At 43.7% G+C, this 22,432-nt stretch overlaps 1 protein-coding gene across 1 annotated transcript; it reads left to right on the top strand.

The window, feature by feature from the left end:
* The first annotated feature begins 8,892 nt into the window (after positions 1-8,892).
* Positions 8,893-15,786, top strand: CCDC195 (coiled-coil domain containing 195). The gene is made up of 3 exons (XM_075569354.1): positions 8,893-9,068; positions 11,110-11,371; positions 15,025-15,786. The coding sequence occupies exons 2-3, from the start codon at positions 11,118-11,120 to the stop codon at positions 15,155-15,157; spliced, it is 387 nt and encodes a 128-aa protein (XP_075425469.1). The 5' UTR covers positions 8,893-9,068; positions 11,110-11,117; the 3' UTR covers positions 15,158-15,786.
* The last annotated feature ends 6,646 nt before the right edge of the window (positions 15,787-22,432 follow it).

Below are 22,432 nucleotides of genomic sequence, written 5' to 3'. Positions count from 1 at the left end.
CCACTGGGAACAGGAACTGCAGAATCCAGTGCTTCAGCACAGAACGGCACCCCCTATCCGGGTACAGCCGAGAGTGGTGGAGACCACTGGGAACAGGAACTGCCAACAGGAAGGCCACAGGAACCAGGGGTGCAGACACACCACAGGAAACACTGGGGACACCAGTGTAGCCGCTTCAGCGTGGCGGCAAAGTCTGCCAGGAACAAGGGAAGCAGTGCCGGGGCTGCTAAGCAAGATGGCCTTGTGAAGCAGGGGACTGGAAGCAGGATACCAGGCACAAGGAGGCCTAGCAGGCCAAACAGGGAGTCTGTGACAAGCAAAGTCACTTGCAACTTGGATTGCAAAGTCTATGTCCAGCAACTTCCTGAGGGCGGGGCAGGAACTAAATAGCACAGGAGGCCAATCAGGCCAGAGCTGCACAGGAGGCAGCAGGAGGCAGGTGATTGCAGAAGCAGGGAATAGATTGTCTGGAACCTGTAAAGCGTTGGATGGATGGGCTCCAGCCAAAGCCAGGAGTGGATTCCTGACAAAGGGTAATGAAGTTGTTGGGAGAGAGGTCTAAATAATGGTGCAGTCTATGGGCACATGCATAGGTGGAGGGGAGGGGAGGGGAGATAAATAAATGTGGATAGGAGGGGAGTTGGGATGTTGGAGAGAACAGAAACGTTCACAAAGGAGTGAGGAAACAGAAAAAGCAATAGGAAGGGCATGGTGAGATGCAGGAGGAGAGACTTCCCAGTTATTGAAGGATAGGAAGAGTACAAATAATCTCAGCATTTAAAAAGTCACATTCTCACAGTTGCAAAGTTGTTGTTGTGGTGGTGTGTCCATTAAATGAACATGTAAACAACAAAACAGGTAGCGCTAACCGCAATATGTATGGTGTAGTAACTATTACCTTATATATTAAATGAAACTATATATAAGGGGCTGCCTAGGACACAAAGCCTGACCCCCTGGTCAGGAAAACAGTATGGACAGGGAATAGTTATATACCCCTGAGGAAGAGAGCAGATCGCTCTTGAAACGCGTAGGGTGGAGGTTCAAGCCCCGCACACATTGGTGCAGTATCCCCCACACATCGGTGAATCAACGTGAGCTGCCAGCTAACCATCTCTTATAGCCGTCGACGAGTTGAACCAGCTGTTGCGGTATCCCATTATTCAAGCGCCCTGCTTGGCGCCCTGCAGGAGTACCTGCTGACAAGTTGCGTCCACGAGCGGACAGAGACGCCAGCTAGCAGTGAGCAGCAGACAGACGAGCTCACGGTGGCCCGTGGCTGACATCGTGCTGAATCAGCTGCAGCTGAGTTCCATCTGCTCAGACGTGCTTCCTGGAGCTGCAGGAGTCCCCGCTTGATGAGCTGCACCCACGAGCCGACAGAGACGCCAGCTAAGCAGAGAGCAGCACACAGATGAGAGGGGATACTCTCTAAAATATCCACTGCCTGCAAACCTATTCCATCTGGTGAGTAGGCATTGCTATCATCATCATTGGTGCTACGGAGTGCTAGAACCACCTATTCAGATTTTTAATTGCTTAAATCTATATGTCCATGCAAATTGTGCATTATATTAATTATTAATTGTTATTAAATGATTTTATTGTCCTAAAAATACCATTTCAGTTTTCAGCTGTTATATGTTGTCTTATATGTTGTTTGTTTAATGTTTCAACAGTATTACGCTATGTGTTGTGCTTTCTCTTTGTTTTCAAGCCCACCGTGAGGATCAACATTTCTTCACAACCAACAGGCTTGGTTTTCGTATATCCTTTATAGTAGTAAAATTTATAGGCGCCCACGGAACTATTCCCTGTCCATTAAATGAACATGGTTATACAGTAAAATATAGTAAATAGACAGCATCAATAAATGTAATATGAGAATATGTTTGAAAAATGGTGGTGCAACGGGAACAGGGAGGGACCCTATACCCTCCACAGATATATAGGGAAGTTCCCAGCACTCGATAAGAACAAGATAGTCTCAGAATATGCCTAATCAGATTTTTATATGAAATTGTGTGTATACATAAGCACACGGAGTCTACTGAATAGTGTAATTAGTCATTAAGGTGACATGAATATCTAAAGGGAATGCAGCATTAGGAGAGGGAGAGAACAGGGTAAGGTGGGGGTATGAGCAGACAAGGAAAGGGGGCAGAAACGTTTGGGGGATAAGCCCCTTCTTCAGGCCCCTTCCCAGAGATCAATGGAATAAAAACACATCCTAAGTGTCAGGAAAACACATATAAGAACCCTGCACTATGGGATCAACATTCAGGCCACAGCAAACAATCAGCTTGTCAGTAGTGACAGGCAAGCACAGATCTACTGATCATTAAGCGAAAATATGCCAGCGCATGCAGTATATCCAAAGAATCCAAGAGCATCAGTAGTTAGCTACCAGGTTAAAAAAAAGGGGCTGCATCCGACCCCCCGGCCCACGACTACATGCAAAAATGGTCCGAAGACCTTAACGTACCAATAGATATGGAAGACTGGGAGGATGTCTGGGAGTTGGCCGCTAAAACCTCAATCTGTAAAGTAACAAAAGAGAACATCTACAAAATACTATTCCAGTGGTACCTGACCCCGGCTAGGCTGAGCCAGATCTTCCACGGCACTCCCAACCTGTGCTGGAGGGGATGTGGTCAAAAGGGTGACATGGCCCATATTTGGTGGTCATGTCCGGAGATCCAGGGATTCTGGGTCATGATCCAGACAATCTTTCGAGAGATCTCGGGGCTCCTTTTCCCCTTGGATCCCTTGACCTTTGTGCTGAGCAAACCCATTAATGATCTACCAACTCCACTATCCAGGTTAGTTTTATCCATTCTGACAGCGGCCAGATGCTCGGTGGCAGCGGCCTGGAAGAAGACCAATGCTCCTGCGAGAAGCACGGTAATTAGAAGGATAGACGAAGTAATGTCTATGGAGAAACTTACAGCCATCCTCCACAAAATTCCCCAGTTCCTTAACACCTGGGGTCCCTGGATCGGACCACAGGGTCTAAGCCTTCACTAGGCCTAGACAACACAGAAGCCGGCAAGTGTGGAAGTCGGAGACCCCCGAGGACCCTTTCCCCTCCCCTCCCTTCCCCTCCCCGTCTGTTCATCTCCCACCACCCCCCACCCCCCAGCTTTCCCCTCCTCTTCTTTACTCTCTATAAGAAAATCCTATTGGTTAACACTGTGTAGAACTCAACTAAGCCGAATTCTGTCATTATGTGTTCATGATATCACTGTACCCATGCCTGTATGTGCTTGTTACCAATAAAAAAAGATTGATTTAAAAAAAAAGGGGGGAGGGGCTGCTAGTGCATACAAATCATCCAGAGAGTCCAAATAGGACAATGTTGAGCAATACTGAGCAATGCTATAAGGGTGAAGGGGGGGCAAAACCTGCAAAAAAGGGAGTCAAACGTAATAACGTGATGAAAAAGCAGAAAATTCTTGTCCCCTGTGTCTCCCGAAATGGCGTCTGGTCAGCTGCTTGCTGTGGTTATACAGACATTTCATGGACAATTGGAGTTGGAAAATTGGGTACAGGGGATAAAAGGGCTGGTGAGTTTCAGATTGAAATGGAGCAATTTTAACATCATATCCCCGCCACCCCCCGCCACCCCCCCCTTAGTACAGGTGGCTCAATCAGTGGCTCAGTCAAAGACTGCACCACGTGTGCTGAAGCAGGGATATCCTTAAAACCTGATCTGTTGGGAGGACTTGAGTTGAGAACTCCTGGCTTAACAACATTTTGAATAGTGGTCAATGTCTTCTCAGGAGATGTGTTTTTATTATAAGCTGAAAGGTGTTTTCGGTTGTATACCAGCAGAGTAAAGTATTCAATTTCCATCCACATGTAAAATGAATGAGCAATCATTTGTTTAAGAAGGTTACACTGCAGCACATCCTTTGTCTTTCATTGGATAAATTGTCCATAAATCTAGCATACAACTTATTGATCCTTTTATTTCTTACTGTATGCTTCACTGAATACCAGATATAGTATTATTATTGATCTGTTCTTAATGCAAATCTATTAAATATAAATTCTTATCAAAACTGGTAGATCTCTTGATTAGATACAATAGACACAAATGACTGCAACTTTGTATAAATCTATTATTGTTTCACTCCAGTGTTCCACCAGTTTGGAACCAGGACATCTTTGATAGGTCATCCTCCTAGAGCGAGAATAGATTCATGGCAATGTGATAAGTCAGATCACACAAAATTGGTCCATTTTAGTGAATGGTTGTTTTCATGCAGCCATGCCTATTCGACTACTAAATGTCATACTTTTACATATAAATGTGTGTTTGGAAAAAGAGTTCCAATATACACACATACCCATACTTACTAAGCAATCTTCTGCTATAAGGTCCAATCCAGTGCTGGAAGACCCATTACATTCAAGTCAATGGCCCGTAATTTGTATATATGTATTTAATTTATATAATAGTTTTATTAGATATATACAAGCCTGTGCCAAGCAGTGCACCATCATATGAGAGGACGTACGGTACATTGTATGTATGAGAGTGTCCTCCTCAAATCCAACACAAATCTGAGCCTATAAAGACGTAGGGATCCAAGTGACAGGACTAGGATTGTTCAATTATAAAGCACCAATTACGAAATTCCTAACAGTTAATCACTAAGGGCTTTTACCATTCTCTAAACGCCCAATGTGGCATGGACTGTCCTCTTGGTCATCATTGAGTTTTACAATGAGGAACCGTGCATGAGTGAAGGTGCTGTGGATGGACATGATAATACTTTACAAATGGTCCATTAAGCATCGAAGACCTCCCAAGCCCCTTCTTCAGGAGTGTATACATTACTGGCAAAAAAAATGAAAACAACATATAAAAAATGCCATTTGTTTCATTTAGGCATTTTCAATTCTTCAGCGATGATTTATTGTTCCAAGTTTATCAGCGCATTCATGATTTTTTTTGCGTTTTGTTTAGGAATATTTTGAAGATAATGAGCCTTATTAGGGTGTGAAATCTCAAGAAGAGGCTTCTATAGTCGCCAAATAATGATTGAACCTTTTCCGATGACCTTATTACATTCAATGACGCAGTGCGCTGAAGGCTTTTATAATGGTCACTGACGTCCATGTCATCTTTGCCCAAGTCTACTAAGTACAATGATGCCCCCAACTGAGCCAGAGCTCTTATCAGAATGGAAGAGGGTTTCTTTTCCTTCCCCTGGTGTTGGGAAATCTTTAATGATAACAGGACAATCAAGGGAAGTCTAGAGACATCGCTGAATCATCATGCTGGTCTGATAAATGGAATCGCAAGATGCAGTGCATGTAAGGCTAAAGGATTTAAATAGTAATTCAATCTTTAAATAAAAGGTTGACTGCTTCTTTCCTTGGCTTTTTTTTTATTGTAAAGGTGGCTGGTTGGTGTCACCTTATAGCTAATTAAGAATTAATCAATCATGGAGGCATAAAATTGTAGCTATTCTGTCAGTTATGTGAATAGTAAAGTCCCATGAAAAACAAAACCAGACAGGTTTGAATAATTAAAGGTCTCTTGTCTAAACACTTAATCCAAGCTCACTTCCTGGTGAAAGACAAGCTAATGCTATTGTACTTCAGATCTCTTTAGTAAAGGATGTCCCAACAAGACCGTTTGTTATTTTTCGCAGTATTCACTGTATCAGAGCAACCTCCCGAGATAGCATCGCACCTGGGACCTTAGAGGAATAAGAAGCAGTAAAGAGAGGAAGAGCCTTATGGAGGGGGACACACACTTAATGAGAGTGATCCAAGAAATGCGCTCCGAAATCCACAAGTTGGAGAGGGAAAACAAGGCACTGCGTGGGGAGTTAGTAAGCCAGCATGGGAGCACCCCAATAACTGCAAAGGACAGGGAGACGAGTGAAAGCGACAACTGCAACGTCCCACTCAAGGATGAGACTTTATCTATGGGAGTTGTGCGCAGAAATATTTCAGTTGGATCAGCCCAGACAATGCAGGAGCAGAAAGGTACTCAATGCATGCGCTGGGTGGTCAGAGCAGCAACATCTATTGTATAGTGGTGGAAACATATTTGAGAGTGCAAATAATATATTGGGTCAGTGCTGTTATGTTAGGTTAATGCTCAGTCATACTGGATTGGTGCAGACACCAAAAGAAATTCTATAGTGGCGCACACCCACAATAGGATTTCTTTTGGTGTCTGCACCGATCCGGTATAAATATATATTTAATTCCTAGCCAGCACCAGGGGTTCCTAGTAATCCTTGGGTTCCCCGGGTATCCCTAACGGGTTCTTCTCTGTAATTTTCAGGTCATTTGAAAATTGTACCAAATTCAGAAGAATTTACAATTTAGGTGATCTTAGACGCGCTATTTGAGAGGGTCGGGGGTCCTTATAATGCATCTGATCTCAGACACGCTATTAGAGAGGGTTGGGGTTCTGCAGAATTTCACAATATAATTATTGGGTTTCTGAACCAAAAAAAGGTTGGAAACCCCTGCTCTAATGGCATGTATTACAGCTTGTATATATAAACAATGTTTTTTGAAGTGAAACTTCTTTGCGGGCACCAAATCCATTTTTCAGGAGACAGAAGCAGGTTATGGAAGTGACGTCTGTGCTGGCAGATGAGGCCAACACTTACCTCCATGCCCACAGTTGGCCGCGGCAACCAGCAGAAGCACTGAGACATCCATCTCTGCGCATGCGCATAGTTCAGCGGCAGCCGTCCCCCTTAACGCATGCGCAGAGGCTCTGACCACAGCCAGCACATGCGCAGAGGCCTCTGGAGCTCAGCAGCGCATCGCGCATGGGCAGCAGCATCAGAGGAGAAAAGGACACAGAGCCGAGACCACCCACACACACCCAGTGTCACGCACACACACACCCTAACAGAGAGGCACACACACACACAAACTCTCACACACACACACACAATCACAGTCACACACACAGTGTCACACACACAGTGTCAAACACTGTCACACACACGAGAATTCGCAGTTAGTGCAAATAGCTAATACGGGGGGGAGGTTCTAAGTCAAATTTCTTTGCGTTTTGTCAATGAAATTGTATTTTGATTTTTAATTAAAAACCATCACCATTACCAATACAATTTCTGTGACAAGACAGTGACAAAAGACTAAGAAGTTTCACTTAAAATACACTTGCTCGGCACACACACAATTTGGGGGTGAAGCAAATATCACCTGCATTGCATATATCATATACATTCAGCCTGGGGGCCATATTGACTTAGCGGGGCTGTTACGTAAGTCATCCCCAGCTCCAGAAGACACCGTGCAGCCAATTCATGGTGTTATAGAATAGCATCACTTATCAAATGTGGCCCTTGATCTTTCATGTGTTTATCTTTCATTGTCATGTGTGCCAGCAATGCATTGCATGTACCTTCAGCAAGAAACAGGACTCAATATATATTTGGTTCTTATTTATTATCAATAATTCTGATTCTGTTCTATTTATTCCTTTTTTTATGCTACTGGATGCTCTTAAAGCAGCAATTCCCACAGAAGCATATGTGAGTGTAACCCATATAATGTTAGTATCTCGCACCCTGAGCGTGTGTTGCCTTTTTAAAAATAAAATATAAATTCAGTATTAAAAACATACTTTTCTTAATCTCTAGCTTCTCAGGTTACCATGGTAACCACTAGATTGAACTGGACTCTGGGGAGAGCTTCATTTTTACCTCCCGGACACCTAATGTTTTAAACTCATGTAGCCCTTGTACTGAACTACCCCGTGTTGCTTTACCTGTGTGGATAACAGGAGGCCTGAGCCTCTGCCACTGAGAGTCTGGGATACACTTATTACATGGTGCAGCGCCTCCACCGGCGAGGAATCCCAGCGTAGTGGGAGAAGCTCCTCACCGGAACCGATATACACAATAATTACACACGATGGTATAAGAAGAGTATTTACTAAACACATATATATTGCAAGTACCATAAAATAACACAGCTACAGGATATAACCCACTAGTGGCACCGTCCAGGTGAATGTCCCCACAGCACTTAATGTCTGAAAGCACTAGCAGATTGTCACCCCACAAAAACACCTCCCTGTTGAGAACCCCAAAGTACTGGAGTGCCTGGGCACTTAACCCCTGAGTGTCCACTAGCAAGTTCCTCCCCAAAGAGTATGTGTGTGGGATAGCGCGCTTCCCTGTGCGTTGGGGCCCGATGGTGCACTTATTAATACCTCCCTGGTCTCAGTCCAGACCAGGACAACAGCAGCAATCTGCAGATTAGTGACGTGGTTCCATGTCTGATGCTCCTCTCTTGGATGGATCCTCAGACGGATGCCTCTGGAGGGGTCTCCCGACTGGAGTGTACCCCTATAAATAGTCTCTATAAAGGAGTCTGAGTAGTCTCCTCTGCAACAGGCTGCACTTCTCTCAGGCAATGTCCTGCAGCATGTATCACACTATTGCTACAGTGACAGGGTCCCTATCCTAGGGCCTTTCCCTACAGCATACACATATAGTTTCCTCTACAGTGTCTCATGGGACTAACTGGGCCCTTGGGGGCAACGTCTGGCCTAGTCCCTGGAGCACAGCTCTGTGGATGCTACCTGCACCCTTCAGGTCCAGGTCTTGACTCTCTCTTCCTGTCCCAGCATGCAGTTTATCTTCCTGGGTTTCCCTTGTAAAAACAGCACTGCCATTGGTTCCCTGGAGTCATGTGGTACTCAGCCACTATGCACTATGGGGCTTGTAGTCCCCCCGGGGTCTGCATTACATTGGGACCGCGTGCGCATGGCGTGCTGCACATGCACGATCCCTAATGGCCGCCGCGGGTGCCCTGCGCATGCACAAACTTCCGGGAGTGCGCACGCAACCAGTAATGGTGGCGCCCTGTGATGCGGGCCACCGGCGAGACTGTCGCCCTCCCTGCACATCCCCCTGGTGTCGGAGGTAGGGGAGGGGACAGGAGAGCGGGGGGAAACCCAGAGGGGACACCTGGCTACACTCATATCTCACGAACAAAGCTTTTCACGGTTAAAAAAAAAACGTGTTGGAAAAGACAGGGAGAGATCGCTTAAAGTAAGTTAAAACATTTTGTATGTAAATAAAAGTGTAGTCTGTTTCATGCCCTTAAAAAAAATAAAGCATGTTAAGAAGAAAATGATAGCTAGAACAAAGTTTTCATTAGTGATTTCTCCTAATTAGCCCAGCAATACGGAAACTACTTTAAAGACATGAGCTGTGGGGTGCCGCCAGCCAATGTTAAATATTTATTGAGCTCCTTGAAACTCTCATTCATTTCCATTCACGTCTTTCTCTGACAGTACATTAAATTAACATTAGCCGTGAAACAAATCTAGGCTCATTGGGATCACACTTGTGTACTACACCCCATCATGTGTTGGCCATTTCACTTTGTAATAGAGCCTGATAGGATCACATGTATATTTTACAATTAAAATGTGCTGGGGGAAAAAGTTCTAATGCTGGGGTAGCCAACTCCAGTCCTCAAGGGCCACCAACAGGGCAGGTATTTGGGATATCCCTGCTTCAGCACAGCTGGCTCAATCAGTGGCTCCGTCAGAATGACTGAACCACCTGTGCTGAAGCAGGGATATCCTGAAAACATAACCTGTTGGTGGTCCTTGAGGACTGGAGTTGGCCTTCCCTGTTCTGAAGTCACCTGACCTTCCTGCGTCAGGAATTAGGCATGTTCTGTGAATATGAAGTGTGAACTTAATATTGCAAATTGTCATCTTTCCCCTCGTGACAAATGTATAAAAGGTGACTTCAGCGTATGTGAGGAGGCGCCGTTTCGTTTCTGCACATTCGACATATTCAGACATATGTGTCATCAGGGAAAACAAAACATTTTCAAGAGTAGACCCATATTTCACACAATGCATGTCATTACCCAGAATCCCTAGCTGCAGTGAAAGCATTGTGTGCTAAGACAGGGGAGCGCAAACTTTCCCCGCTGTGCCCCCCTTCCTGCTCTCCCTCCCTGCTCGTGCCCCCCTCCTTACCTAGTCTTCGGCGTCAAATGACGCCGCGGGTCACGTGACGTCACATGATGTCACATTACGCAGCGGTGTCATTTGACTCTGCATTGCTGAAGACCAGGTAAGGGACGTTGCAGAGGCGTCACGCGATCCCCCGGCATTAATTTAAATGCCTTAGGGGAAGAGCGCAGGATCTCTGCAACCGCCGCGCCCCCTCTGAAAAATCTTGCACCCCCCAGTTTGCTCACCCCTGCATATGGGGAAAGGCAGAGTTGCAGACCTGTGTGAGACGTGAATGTGATCACAACTGGTATTATTATTTGCTGTACACTGTACGGTGGACGGTTTTATCCCTTTTTTTTACCCACTATTACTTAGGGCCTCATGCAGAGAGCAGCGCTATTAACAATCTCGCCATTTTCCCGCGAAAATCGCGCTAAAAACAGCCGAAAATGGCGAGGTATGAAAAAAGCGCCATTTTTTTTTCCTATTTATAAATCTCGCCGCGCGGCTGGCGAGAACCTACATCTCGCCAGTCTGAAAAATATCCAAATGCAGAAAGGCGCGCTCGCCATCTAGCGGCTGTTTTTGGCGCAATTTTCGTCAATTTTCTCCGCCAACTAAAGTTGGCAAGAAGCAGGAGCTCACCGGCTATAGGGGGGGAAAAAATGCGCGATTTTTTTCTCCCTTTCAGCTGCGCGCATCTCCTCATTTACAATTCTCCACATGCAGTAATGCTAAAAATAGCAGATTTCGCCCATTTCTGCATATGGAGAATAAAACTCTCCATTAAAGCTACTTTTTCTTAAACTCTCCAATTTATTCTAGCGCTGCTCTCTGCATAGGCCCCTAAATGTTTAAACTGCAACTATTTATGCTTTGGACATAGACTTGCAAATGAGTATCAACTTCAAGTGTCTTGAGCACTTTTCCAAGTAGGACTTTGTCCTCTCTGCAGAGCTAAACTCAAATAATGTAAATTTAATAAGGCCCCTAACAGTGAGTGCAAAGATTCCCGCAGTAACTTTCAAAGAAGAAGTTTGGCAAAGGGAGAATAGGAAATGAAGTAAAGATTGATCATTTAGGTTAATTTTTTTTTGACGTGACTTCTTACGCAGGTGCCACAATGACTGTCCGCAGGTATTCCATGTCATCATCTCTTCTGTCCTATAACTCTGACTACAAACATAGTAAGAACATGAAAAGATACTCCAGCAGTGCAACACTGGAGCTGAATGGATCTGCGCAGGAGCTAGAGTCAGACCCTGCGGAGGAGCTGGCCATAGAGAAGGACGCTACTGCTCAAATACCAGCTGGAAACCTCCGTGTTAATACCATAACAAAAACAAGATCCTTCCAGGAGTATATGCACAAGTGCAGGTATGTCATCGCAGGACCGTCCCTAGGCGGTAAGAAGGGGTAGCACCGCCTAGCGGTGGCAGGTCTTGGGGGGGGGGGAGCAAGAGGGAGAGAGTAACAGCACTCACAGTTTTTTTTATATATACAAGTAGGATTGAAACAGGGGGTCCCCAGAGCTGAACCCGGTCATTTCAGCTCTGTGGACCCCCAGCTTCCTGAGATACTTACTTCCCTAGGGGGTGCCAGTATCTCATGCTCATGTTTAAAGCCCCTGTCACGTGGGCCAATAAGAAGCTGTCTATCATGTTGCGGATTCCTATTGGCCCAGGTGATGAGACAGCTATACTGCTGCGGCCAGCTTCAGTCTCACACTTACCCGTCTTGTCCCGCGGCTTTTTTCGGGCTGGCGCCGAACTTGGCCACGCGCCAGCCGCATCTTCCCCGCATCCTTCCCCTCGTTCCCCTCCCCTCGCGACCTCTGCCTCTGCTTCTCCGGGTTCCCCGGGTCCCCCTCTGCTTCCCACATCCCACCTTACCCCGCCACCACCTTCGGGGAACCCTGGGCATGCGCGCCACGCGCGCACGCACCCTGGCAAGCGTGACCGCGCATCAATGACGCGCGGTATGCGGCGGGAAAAAAAACAGCCGCGTCTGCCCGCACATTGCGGTGGCGGCCGCAGAAGACTCAGCTCGGCCGCCACTGTACCTAAGCTGAGATACCGGCACCCCCTTCAGAAGTAAGTATCTCAGGAAGCAGGGGGTCCCCGTAGCTGAAATGGGGTTCAGGTCTGGAGACCCCCTGTTTCCTACCAAGGGTGGTTGGGGAAAACATTTCAGGGAAAAAAATTTGGGCGGGGCGGGGGCATTATTTACTTATTTTTATTTGGAGGGGGGCATCGTTAATAGTGCTTGCCTAAGGGCAGCATATACTAGGGAACTTGCCTGATGCCATTGGTATTCTATATCACTAAACTGCACCATATGTGCTACATTTCAATATGCTGTGACGTACACTTTGCAGCTTGGGAAGATTTAAGCGCCATTAACATTATTGGAGAGTATATCTTTCCAGCCAAAGGGAAGATTGCCATATATTGAATAGGGACTTACATTGAACATAGTCTGATATTATCTCTGACACTGAATTCGATGGCCCAGATACACTAACTGCTGTTAAATCTGTAGAAAAACGGGAGACATTCCCTAAAACAGGAGCAGACAATATTTTCCCTGAGGTTAACATGCATCCTCAAAGCTAATTACTGCCGGGGTTCTCAACTCCAGCCCCCACCCCCAAACAAGTCAGGTTTTGAGGATATCCCAGTTTCAGCACAGGAGGCTCAATCAGTGGCTGCCTTCAACTGAGCCACCTGTTGGGGGGTCTTGAGGAGTGGAGTTAAGAACCCCTGAATTTCTGTATATGCAAAAATAAAATCCATACTACATCTTATCATAGTATCTATTGGAGAAAAAGAACCCAGTCTTATAGCACTCATTCACAACAAAGTGTATAGTGATAAATTTAAAATACTTTATTAATAACTATGAATAAAAAATAGGGTGTTAAAACGTAATTAAATACTGTATAGAACAGCACGTGACTGTATCCTTTAGTGACCCACCCTAGTATACTGTAGGTGGGTGGATATGGTATGATCCCTGATTGATACTAGAGATCAGATGCTATGAATTATAGCCTCCTAAATATAGGAACGGAGCCAGAGAGAGCCCACCGGATTGACTGTCTCTAATAGAGTGTATCTAGACGTATAGTGCACTCTAAAAAGATACACTCATAGTGAAATGGCATGTACTGCGCTTAGTTAGACCTATAGTTTTCTCCCCCCCCCCAAATTAGAGATTGCACTGGTTTCTGTGTATTTTCACCAGCACTATAAGAGCTAGATCTCTATTGGGGATAAAAAGTTCCTTGTTCTCTTAGGTGCAGACTATTGGGCAAGGTCTGAAATCGATAGTGTGATGTTGATGAGCTTAAAGCAGCTATATAAAATCACCAAAACACCTCTAACACTGTAAGTGGGGTGATGGTGATCTCTGCTGTACTATAATGTTTGTGCAGTACCCCTTACAGTCTAGGCACAAAATATATGCTAAGCTGCCACATAAAACTACTTTGCACTCAGGAGTAATCACCCTTATCATAACAGGGTCAGATAGAGCGCAATAAGTGGAGGCTAATGTATGAGCAACCTCCACAGTGTAGCGTGGGTATTGTAATAGTAGCGCTGACTGTATGGGTTAGTGTAGGCACATAGACAGCTGAGAAGCTACTCAGCAAAATTTAAATACAGATACTTGCCTGCACCAACGGCTAGTACTGAGGTGGGGTACACAGGGGATTAATAATAAAGTGAGGTCAGAGCCCCAGAATCACCCCATCCCCCCTCACTAGGAGTTAGAGCAATCGTGTGCACAGAGTGTGAAGTGGGGAGCCGGTCTAGCTGAGGATCGCAGTGTCCCCTACATCAGCACTGATCCTGATTCTATCAGTGCCGATGTGTTCGAGGACCTGCCTGTCTATCAGGTGAGTTGTGCAGTGACTCCTATGAGCATGGAGGGTCCCGCAATAGTAATGTATAGCGCGATCCCTAGATGAAAGAACATGCACATCGGGGGAAGCCTAAATGCATTGACGCGGATCAATATCCAGAGGCTGTACTGTTTGAATAAACAGACTTCCCGCGTGTGCAGGGAATTTTTTTATTCATAGTTATTAATAAAGTATTTTAAATTTATCACTATACACTTTGTTGTGAATGAGTGCTATAAGACTGGGTTCTTTTTCTCCAATAGATACTATCACGTCTCCATCCAGTCAGCACCTCACAGGTTAATTTATAGCAGTGCGGGTTTTCTTTACGTGTAGTACATCTTATCATAGCTTGAACGTAACAACAATAATAATGAATAACAGTATCTCCATATACTGTAGCATTAAGCATTTATGATTAAACAGTATCCTGGCTATGCTTATATAGCAGGGGTGGTAAAACTCAGCCCTAAAGCGCCTTCATCAGGCCAGGTTTTAAGGATATGCCTGGGTCAGCACAGGTGGCTCAATCAAAATGACTGAGCCACTGATTGAACCACCTGTGCTGAAGTAGTGATGTCCTTAAAACCTGACCTGTTGGTGGCTCTTGAGGAGTCGAGTTTGCCCACCCTTTACAGTATATAGAAACTATTTATTCTACTTTGTGTTTGTACTGGAACTCTGTTTAACATGCCACAATGCCCCCATCCCAGTAATGCTAACACACTTCCATGTGTTTGTATCGTGTGTTCATTCACATCCTGACATTCAGATAAAATGAGTCTTAACCCTTGCAGTGCTGCCATGTCTGTGCCACCCAAGTGACTTCCACTGGATTCTCTTGGATACAGCACATACGTCGGGGTTCAATAGATAAAAGTATTGAAATGATTATTATTATCCTCGTTTATTTGTAAAGTGCCAACACATTTAGGAGTGCGGTGCAATTAGAATATCCTCCAAATTAAAAAAAAAAAAAAGAAATGGATTCCTACACTATCCAACTGCAAATACAAAGTATTAAGAAAAAAAAACATGCGAATATTGTAATAACTATCTTGGCGGAAACATGTCACATGGCCTAAAATGTTTGTACTGATCTTGATGATATTTTTGTCTCTAGGGGCAAAGTAAAGGCTGTTACCTTCCTTTTACCGATGGATATGAGCGCGTACACTGAAAATCGGATTAATCTACAGGGTCCACAAAATCAGAACGTAAATCACTTGAGCACTATAGCTGAAAAGGATCCATAACCTGGTGAATTTTTTAAGACCACTTGACTAATGCGGATGAGCTGGCATTAGAACGATAGCTGTGTATAGGGTTACTTTTCTACTTCATCCCTTGGCAGGATGCCTTCTCATATGGACAAAGAAATGGCTTCGGGTCACTGGTCCTTTGTTATTCGAAACCTGAGACTATTCAAAAAAGTATTATGTTGTGATCTTACATATAGCTTTTCACTCATGTAAATGGCCTTCTTTCTTACAGTATATTTACCATTGCAGTTAGTTTGAAGCACAGGATGCTCCTCGGCATTGGGAATAACCTGAGTCTGTTATAATGAGCATCTACTTATCTTTTGTGTAGAGATTACATAACCGTGGCGAGATGTTTAACGATCAGATACATGGTTGTGACATGGGTTCTTCAGGTTAAAGGTGCAATGTTTGTTTGGTTGCATAATAGTAACACCTGTATAAATTAATATGTATTATCTAATATAGGGGGGCTCAACTCCAGTCCTCAAGACCCCCTCCAACTGATCAGGTTTTAATGATATCCCTGCTTCAGCATAGCTGGCTCAATCAGTCCCTGCTTCAGGAGCCTCTGATTGAGCCACCTGTGCTGAAGCTGGGCTATACTGAAAACCTGACCTGTTGGGGGGGGGGGTCTTGAGGACTGGAGTTGACCCCCCTGCTCTAATACATAGAGAGTAGTGGTACATACCGGATTGTAGGGATGTAGGACAGCTCTTCCCACTAACCCCTTAGTTTGTACTCTTGCCCGAGCAGAAGTAATATGTACTTCTTAAATTCTATCCTACTGTAAAGTGCAACTTACGTTTCTCGGGTGCCAGATACATGATCCATGAATCCTAACTGACCAGTAATTGTTTATGCATTAGAGATCAAATAAATAGGGCAATTTGCTATACGACCTCCACACTCCACTTAACCAATCTGCAAAGAGATATCATTTTACTTCTTATAGCCACAATTCTCTCTTTTCAAAAGGATTTTCCCCCAACAAATATTTAGTGTAGCACATTATATATATATATTACATAGTTATATAGTTACATAGTTACATAGACGAGGCTGAAAAAAGACATACAGTACGTCCATCAAGTTCAACGTACAGTATGCTAAATTTAGACGCCAGATACTTTATCCTATATTTGTACTTACAGTATAGAAATGGCCTGTTATATATATATATATATATATATATATATATATATATATATATATATACATATATATATTTGATTACTAAACTAAAAGATAAAGAAATACAATATCATGGTGACATGCAAATAATAGGTCCATCCAACCTGCATAAAAAGTAAAAAACCATGCACATCTCACATTAGCATGTATATAATTTATTGTGTAATTTTAAAATTTGAAGCTTCAAAAGTAACAAACCCAAATTACAAAAAATCCAACGGTTCAAGAAAAAGACTTACAAAAAATGTGAGTAACCCAGGGCGGTCATACCCAGTGCGAGAACCCCTATGCAACAATAAAACCATTAATAAATGGTATATTAGTGGCCGTTCATCGGTAGAACGTTTTGGGTCAGACATAACCCTTCATCAGCATATTTCCAGAAAAGGAAGTTCAGTACTGTATCGTTAAATAGGCTTGTAGTACTTATCAACTCTGTAATGTTATATATTATTAAACAAGGATATTAACTGTAACAAGTGACAATAAAAAACAATAAAATACAATAAAATTAATGTGGTTACAACAATATTGCTGGGGGTTGGTGAAAATATTAAATACACTTACACGGCCATGTGCAAGCGGACACGGTAATGTGGTTTCTTTAAGCAATTCCAGTCACTCCCAACAACAGGTAATGGTGGTTTAGAGGGTTTTTAAATAAATATATGAATATATCTGTACTCACACGGCCATGTGTGAGTCCTTGCAGGAAATTGGTAACTTTGGGGTTAAATTAACCCATCTGCATCTCCCCCCAGTGTAGACTCTTCTTTGTTTGCAACCAACGTGGGATTCTAACTCCAGTCTTGGGCATCAGATGGGGACTCTCCCCAGTGGTGGTAGTAGGGGGGGGAGTAGGTAGAGAAAGTGAGGCACGTTGTCAGTGGGGTTTAAAACACATTTATTAGTTTTAAAAGCAATTGGTACAACAAGACTCACATACATACATAGTGGTTGGACCCCTGGCCTCCTCGTGCAGTCCAGGATACAGTTTAAGCAGCCGTTATTGCCAAAGATTGGCAATAACGGCTGCTTAAACTGTATCCTGGACTGCACGAGGAGGCCAGGGGTCCAACCACTATGTATTTATATATTTATTTCAAAACCCTCTAAACCACCATTACCTGTTGTTGGGAGTGACTGGAATTGCTTAAAGAAACCACATTACCGTGTCCGCTTGCACATGGCCGTGTAAGTGTATTTAATATTTTCACCAACCCCCAGCAATATTGTTGTAACCACATTAATTTTATTGTATTTTATTGTTTTTTATTGTCAAATGTTTTTTTAATCCCACGCTCCCCCATTGCTTGTATGTCTCTATATCTTTAAAAGGGTTCCGGATTAACCCTTCCCTGGGGTTGCAGCAGAGGGGAACTCCATGCTGGCTCAAAGCATCTGTCATAGAGCCGTGGTCTAACTTACTGCCACATTGTAAGCACACCTCATATATTAAGCTTAAGGTAAGCGCCAGGTTTTTTCCTATTATTAACTGTAACAAATCTGCTCCCTTCTGTTGCTTTTATCCCCTGTCATATTAGTATTTATTTTGGTACCAAGAGATAACTGATGCTAAACAAATATTCTACCCTTCGTATTATAACTCTTCTCTGTTTATTAAGGGTTGTTGACCTGAGTATGTAAATGACTACATGATACTCATTACATGTGCTATAATTTGTATAATAAATTATATTATTTTCTTATTCATAGAGCTGAGCAGATATTTTTTCCCCCTCTTTTATCAAAGAAAATGTAGCTTCAGATTGTTAAGAGCTGTAATTATACTATATACTGTATGCCTCGGAGCTAGGACAAGTCATATTGTAAAATGTTTGCGAAATCCTTAGATTTTATTACATATATTTGTTTTGGTATCTAGTACCAAGGCCACATATAAGTATCACCTATCTGCATTCGGTATGTTTAATAACTGAGTTTAGTAGGGTCTAACTGTCGCATCTTCAGCGTATCTTGCTTTAGAGCCAAATATCTAAATTATGTTTTAAATGATGTATTACTGAATATACTATGGTGATATATATTATAATGATTATTATTTATTAATAATAATAAAATAAATGTATTGCTCAAGGTTCTGCTCTTCCACTTAACTTTAAACGGTCTCCTCCAGCCACACAATTCTTGCCTCTCTCCATCTTCTCACCTTTTGGTGGGACGGCAGGCTATACCCCCTCCAGTCTCCAACTCTGCACCCGCTCCCCTCACTGAAGGCCCGGCTGGTACCGTGTCATGGCCCTGCTGCTGTCCACCTCCCCTGGTGTTCACAGAGCACAGGTGAAGCATGGTGCAGAGGGCCTCACCCCACAGGTGTAGCTTGTCTTGGAAGAGTTCAGCATCATATCAATCCCAGATTTCCTTTCAATCACGGCTGGGATAAACTGGACCACTTGTCACCTGGATCCCTGTCCATCATTGCTCCTGAAAGAGACCATTCATGCCGTAGCTCCATGGTTGGTGGAGATCATCAATAGATCTTTCGCGGTGTGGGAGGTGCCAGTGGCCTTTGAAAAAGACGCTGGTCCATCCCCTATTGAAGAAAGTGGGTCTAGATGTTCATATTCTCACCAACTATCATCCAATCTGCAACCTTCCTGTGTTAGGGAAGGTGTTGGAGGGGGTAGATTTCACCCAGCTGGAAGATTGTCTGGAAAGGACAGGCTTCTTTGATCCCATGCAGTCTGGCTTTAGTGCCAGTCATGGAACCATGTTGTCCCTGGTAGGTGTGGCGGATGACTTATTGATGGCCATGGACAACGGTTGTATTTCTGCCCGTATCATGTTGGACTTCTCAGCTGCCTTTTGACACAATTGAAGATGGGATGCACCGCTGGTATTGGTGGGCCTGCATTACAGCAGATTGCATTGTTCCTGCAAGGCCTGACCCAGCAGTTGGCTGGTGGGACCGGTCCCCTTTGGGGTCCCTTAACGATCGGTGCTATCACCTCTCATGTTCAATGTGTATGTAAGACCCGAGGCAATGTCATCCAGAAGCATGGTCTGAAATGCCACCTGTATGCTGATGACACCCAGATCTATGTTTCTTTCCAGGGCAGCCCAGTTGCCACACTTATGACGTGTCGAGATGAAGTGGCAGCATGGATGGAGATGAATTGGCTGAAGCTCCATCCTAACAAGACTTAACTAATGATTATGCGTTCGGCAAGATACCCGCGTTTGGAACAGGGTTTGCGAGCTGCCCCTAATCAATAGTGTACAGCCCGTGCCCGGGTCCCTAGTTCGTAATGTCGGCCTCCTCTTAGACCAAAGTCTCAACATGCGAGCCCAAGTGGCCTCAGTTGTTAAGTCTGTTATTTTATTATCTGAAATGTGAGAAGGGATTGGGGAGCACAGCGTAAGGAATGGTGGAGTGTGATTGTATTATCTCCCTATGATGTTCAGTGGCGTTCTGACACCCTTTGAGTGTCCTCAGAGGGAGGTTTGTACTCCTTAGAGAAGGGTTAAGACTTAGGTGGGTGAAGCAAGTCTATGGATGCAAAATGAATGCAAAATGAATTAATAAAAGGAAAACTTACACGGCCTTGTGTAAGTTGTATCCCATCAAGGTTTCTTTTGCAGTCTTATCTTTCTTCTAGATGATCCTTCTTCTTTCTTTATGCTCTTCTCTTTCTGTCTCTTCTTCTTGCTGTGATCTTGATGTTTGTCGTTGGACGAATCTTCACATTGGTTCTCCTCTCATATGGGTGTAAACATAGGTGAGAAGGTAGTTAGACACATATACATACAAAGTCGATATCAATTTGAAGGGGGGCAATGAGACAGTGTCATCAGGTGTATAGGTATAAGATAATTATTATTCACTCACACGGCCTAATGTGAGTGGTAGCTTATAACGGTATCTTGCAAGCACCTGTACAGATCACAGGTCTTCAGGTCAAAGGTCCCTTGTGGGATAAAGACAGAGGGATAGTATGGGGAAGGTGTATCAATACATCAAAATACTCACACGGGCCAGTGTGAGTACACACTGATAATGGTATCTTGGAAACTCCAAAAAGTGATGAAAAACCCCTAGGGGCTAGGTCCAGATAGCAAAGGACTAATAGGACACTAAAAACAGGGGTGATTAAATTTTATTGAAACAAACTAGCATACACTAATGAACAAGTACATATATAATCAGATAAAAAATTAAAACCGAGGAGCATCTACTGCTTCTGGGGGGATAAAAAAAGGTGGCAGCCAGGGGAAACAAATGGTGGTTAGTGGATGAAAGTCTCTGTACTCCGCGTCCGGATCGAGAGATTCCACAGCACCTCCGGTTCCTCTCAGATTGCTGCAGGCTGTGGTTCAAAGAAGAAGAGCTACGCGTTTCGCCCTGAACAGGGCTTCCTCAGGCTCGTGTAAAGTAGAGAGGTTGGGTTTTTAGTCTCCTTAAATAGACTCCGCCTGTCTAATGTGGATGTCAATTAAATCTTCTTGCTGCTGCGTAGCGCGGTGCCGCCATCTTTAGGGATGCGTGCGCATCCAGCGTGTGGCGCTCGGTGTGACGTCTTTCTGTTGTGCCCTCGTTGCCGGTTGCGTGAAGTGGGGGCAAAGTCTTGCGCCTGCGCGTTAGTGATGCACAGATAGTTCTTGGTGTTGTACATACCATAGTCCGTTCGTGAGTGCAGAATGGTGATGGATGGTGTACACATCAATTACTTTTCCTGCAATATGTGGACGGGTGGTTAAATACACCCATCATGAAGATTAAAAGGGATTAGAAAGGTGTACTCAGTGGACAATTTTACTTTTAATTGACAATACTGCAATCAGATCCTGTGTGGACTGTTTACATGGTGTTATATGCAGTTAAACACTTAGTTAATTATTCACAATGAAATACTTTGGATGAGCTAGATGGCACTTAATTGTTCTAGTTACAATTCATTTAAAAACTTCATTTATAAAATACATTTAAAAAATACATTTAAAAAATAAGCGAGTAAAAATGGAGTACATAGAGGGAAAACTTCAATAGCATGTATCTATTGCTAGCATTAGTGTCATGGTTCGTTTTAAATCCCGAACAGTTTGGTATTAATAATAAAAGATATACATATAGAGTGTATGACATATATATCAAATGCAGTGTGTTATCCTTCAGAACAAAAAAACACTTCATTTAAGAACACTTCATTTAAGAATGGTACTGTGGTGTCACCCCACCCAATATACATTCCCAAATCAGATTATTCCACGTTGTGGGTAAATCAAACTGTACTTTGTTTGTGTGCACAGTTAACATAAAAAACTTAACATCAAAAAACTGAACATAAAAAACTTAGAAAAAACCTAGAAAAAAACTAAGAAAACTTAGAATGCCTAATGAGGTGTGGACTGGACATGCGGAGGTGAAAAAGACTTAGTGCTACGGTTACATAAAAGCTCCCAGGTCTATGTCAATGTTCAAGCCTCTGGGTGTTAGCGTTTTTAATTTGTAGATCCAAAGTGTTTCCCGATGGCACAATTTACGCAGCCTGTCACCTCCTCTCCAATGTGCGTCCACTTTCTCAATCCCTTTATAGGTTAGGACCCCGGGGTTGCCTCCATGTACTAGACTAAAATGTTTGGAGACACTGTGTGTCATAAGCTGTTTACGGATATTGCCCATGTGTTCCAGCACGCGGACCCTCAGAGGTCTTGTGGTGCGGCCTACGTACTGTAAACCACATGGGCATGACAAAAGGTACACAATGTACTCTGTGCGGCATGTCAAATGTTGTTTAATCTTAAAAACCTCTTTTGTAATATTAGATGTGAATTCTGTTTTCTCCCCTTTAGTGACCTGTCTGCATGCCTTGCAGCCAAAACACCCAAAAAAGCCGTTTGGCGAAGGCAGCCAACTTGGGGTCTTTGTTGTATCTGTTTTTTTAAAAACACTTGGGGCCAATTTTGATTTGATGCATGGGGCTTTTCTGAAAATTACCTTTGGGGCGTTTGGGATATGGTCTCTCAGAACCGGGTCTGTCTGTACCACATGCCAATGTTTTTTGATAATTTGTTGGATTTTAGTTGCGTCTGAATTATAAGTTGTGATGAATGGAG

This window comes from Ascaphus truei, chromosome 14, assembly GCF_040206685.1.
Source record: "Ascaphus truei isolate aAscTru1 chromosome 14, aAscTru1.hap1, whole genome shotgun sequence".
Taxonomy (NCBI): domain Eukaryota; kingdom Metazoa; phylum Chordata; class Amphibia; order Anura; family Ascaphidae; genus Ascaphus; species Ascaphus truei.
Note: the sequence above shows the minus strand (reverse complement) of the source record. Positions and strands in the feature narration are given on the sequence as shown.

Coding starts and splice junctions, on each gene's coding strand:
- CCDC195 (XM_075569354.1), top strand. CDS start 11,118: ATGACTGTCCGCAGGTATTCCATGTCATCATCTCTTCTGTCCTATAAC. Junction 11,372..15,024: donor GAGTATATGCACAAGTGCAG/GTATGTCATCGC, acceptor TTTTGTCTCTAG/GGGCAAAGTAAAGGCTGTTA.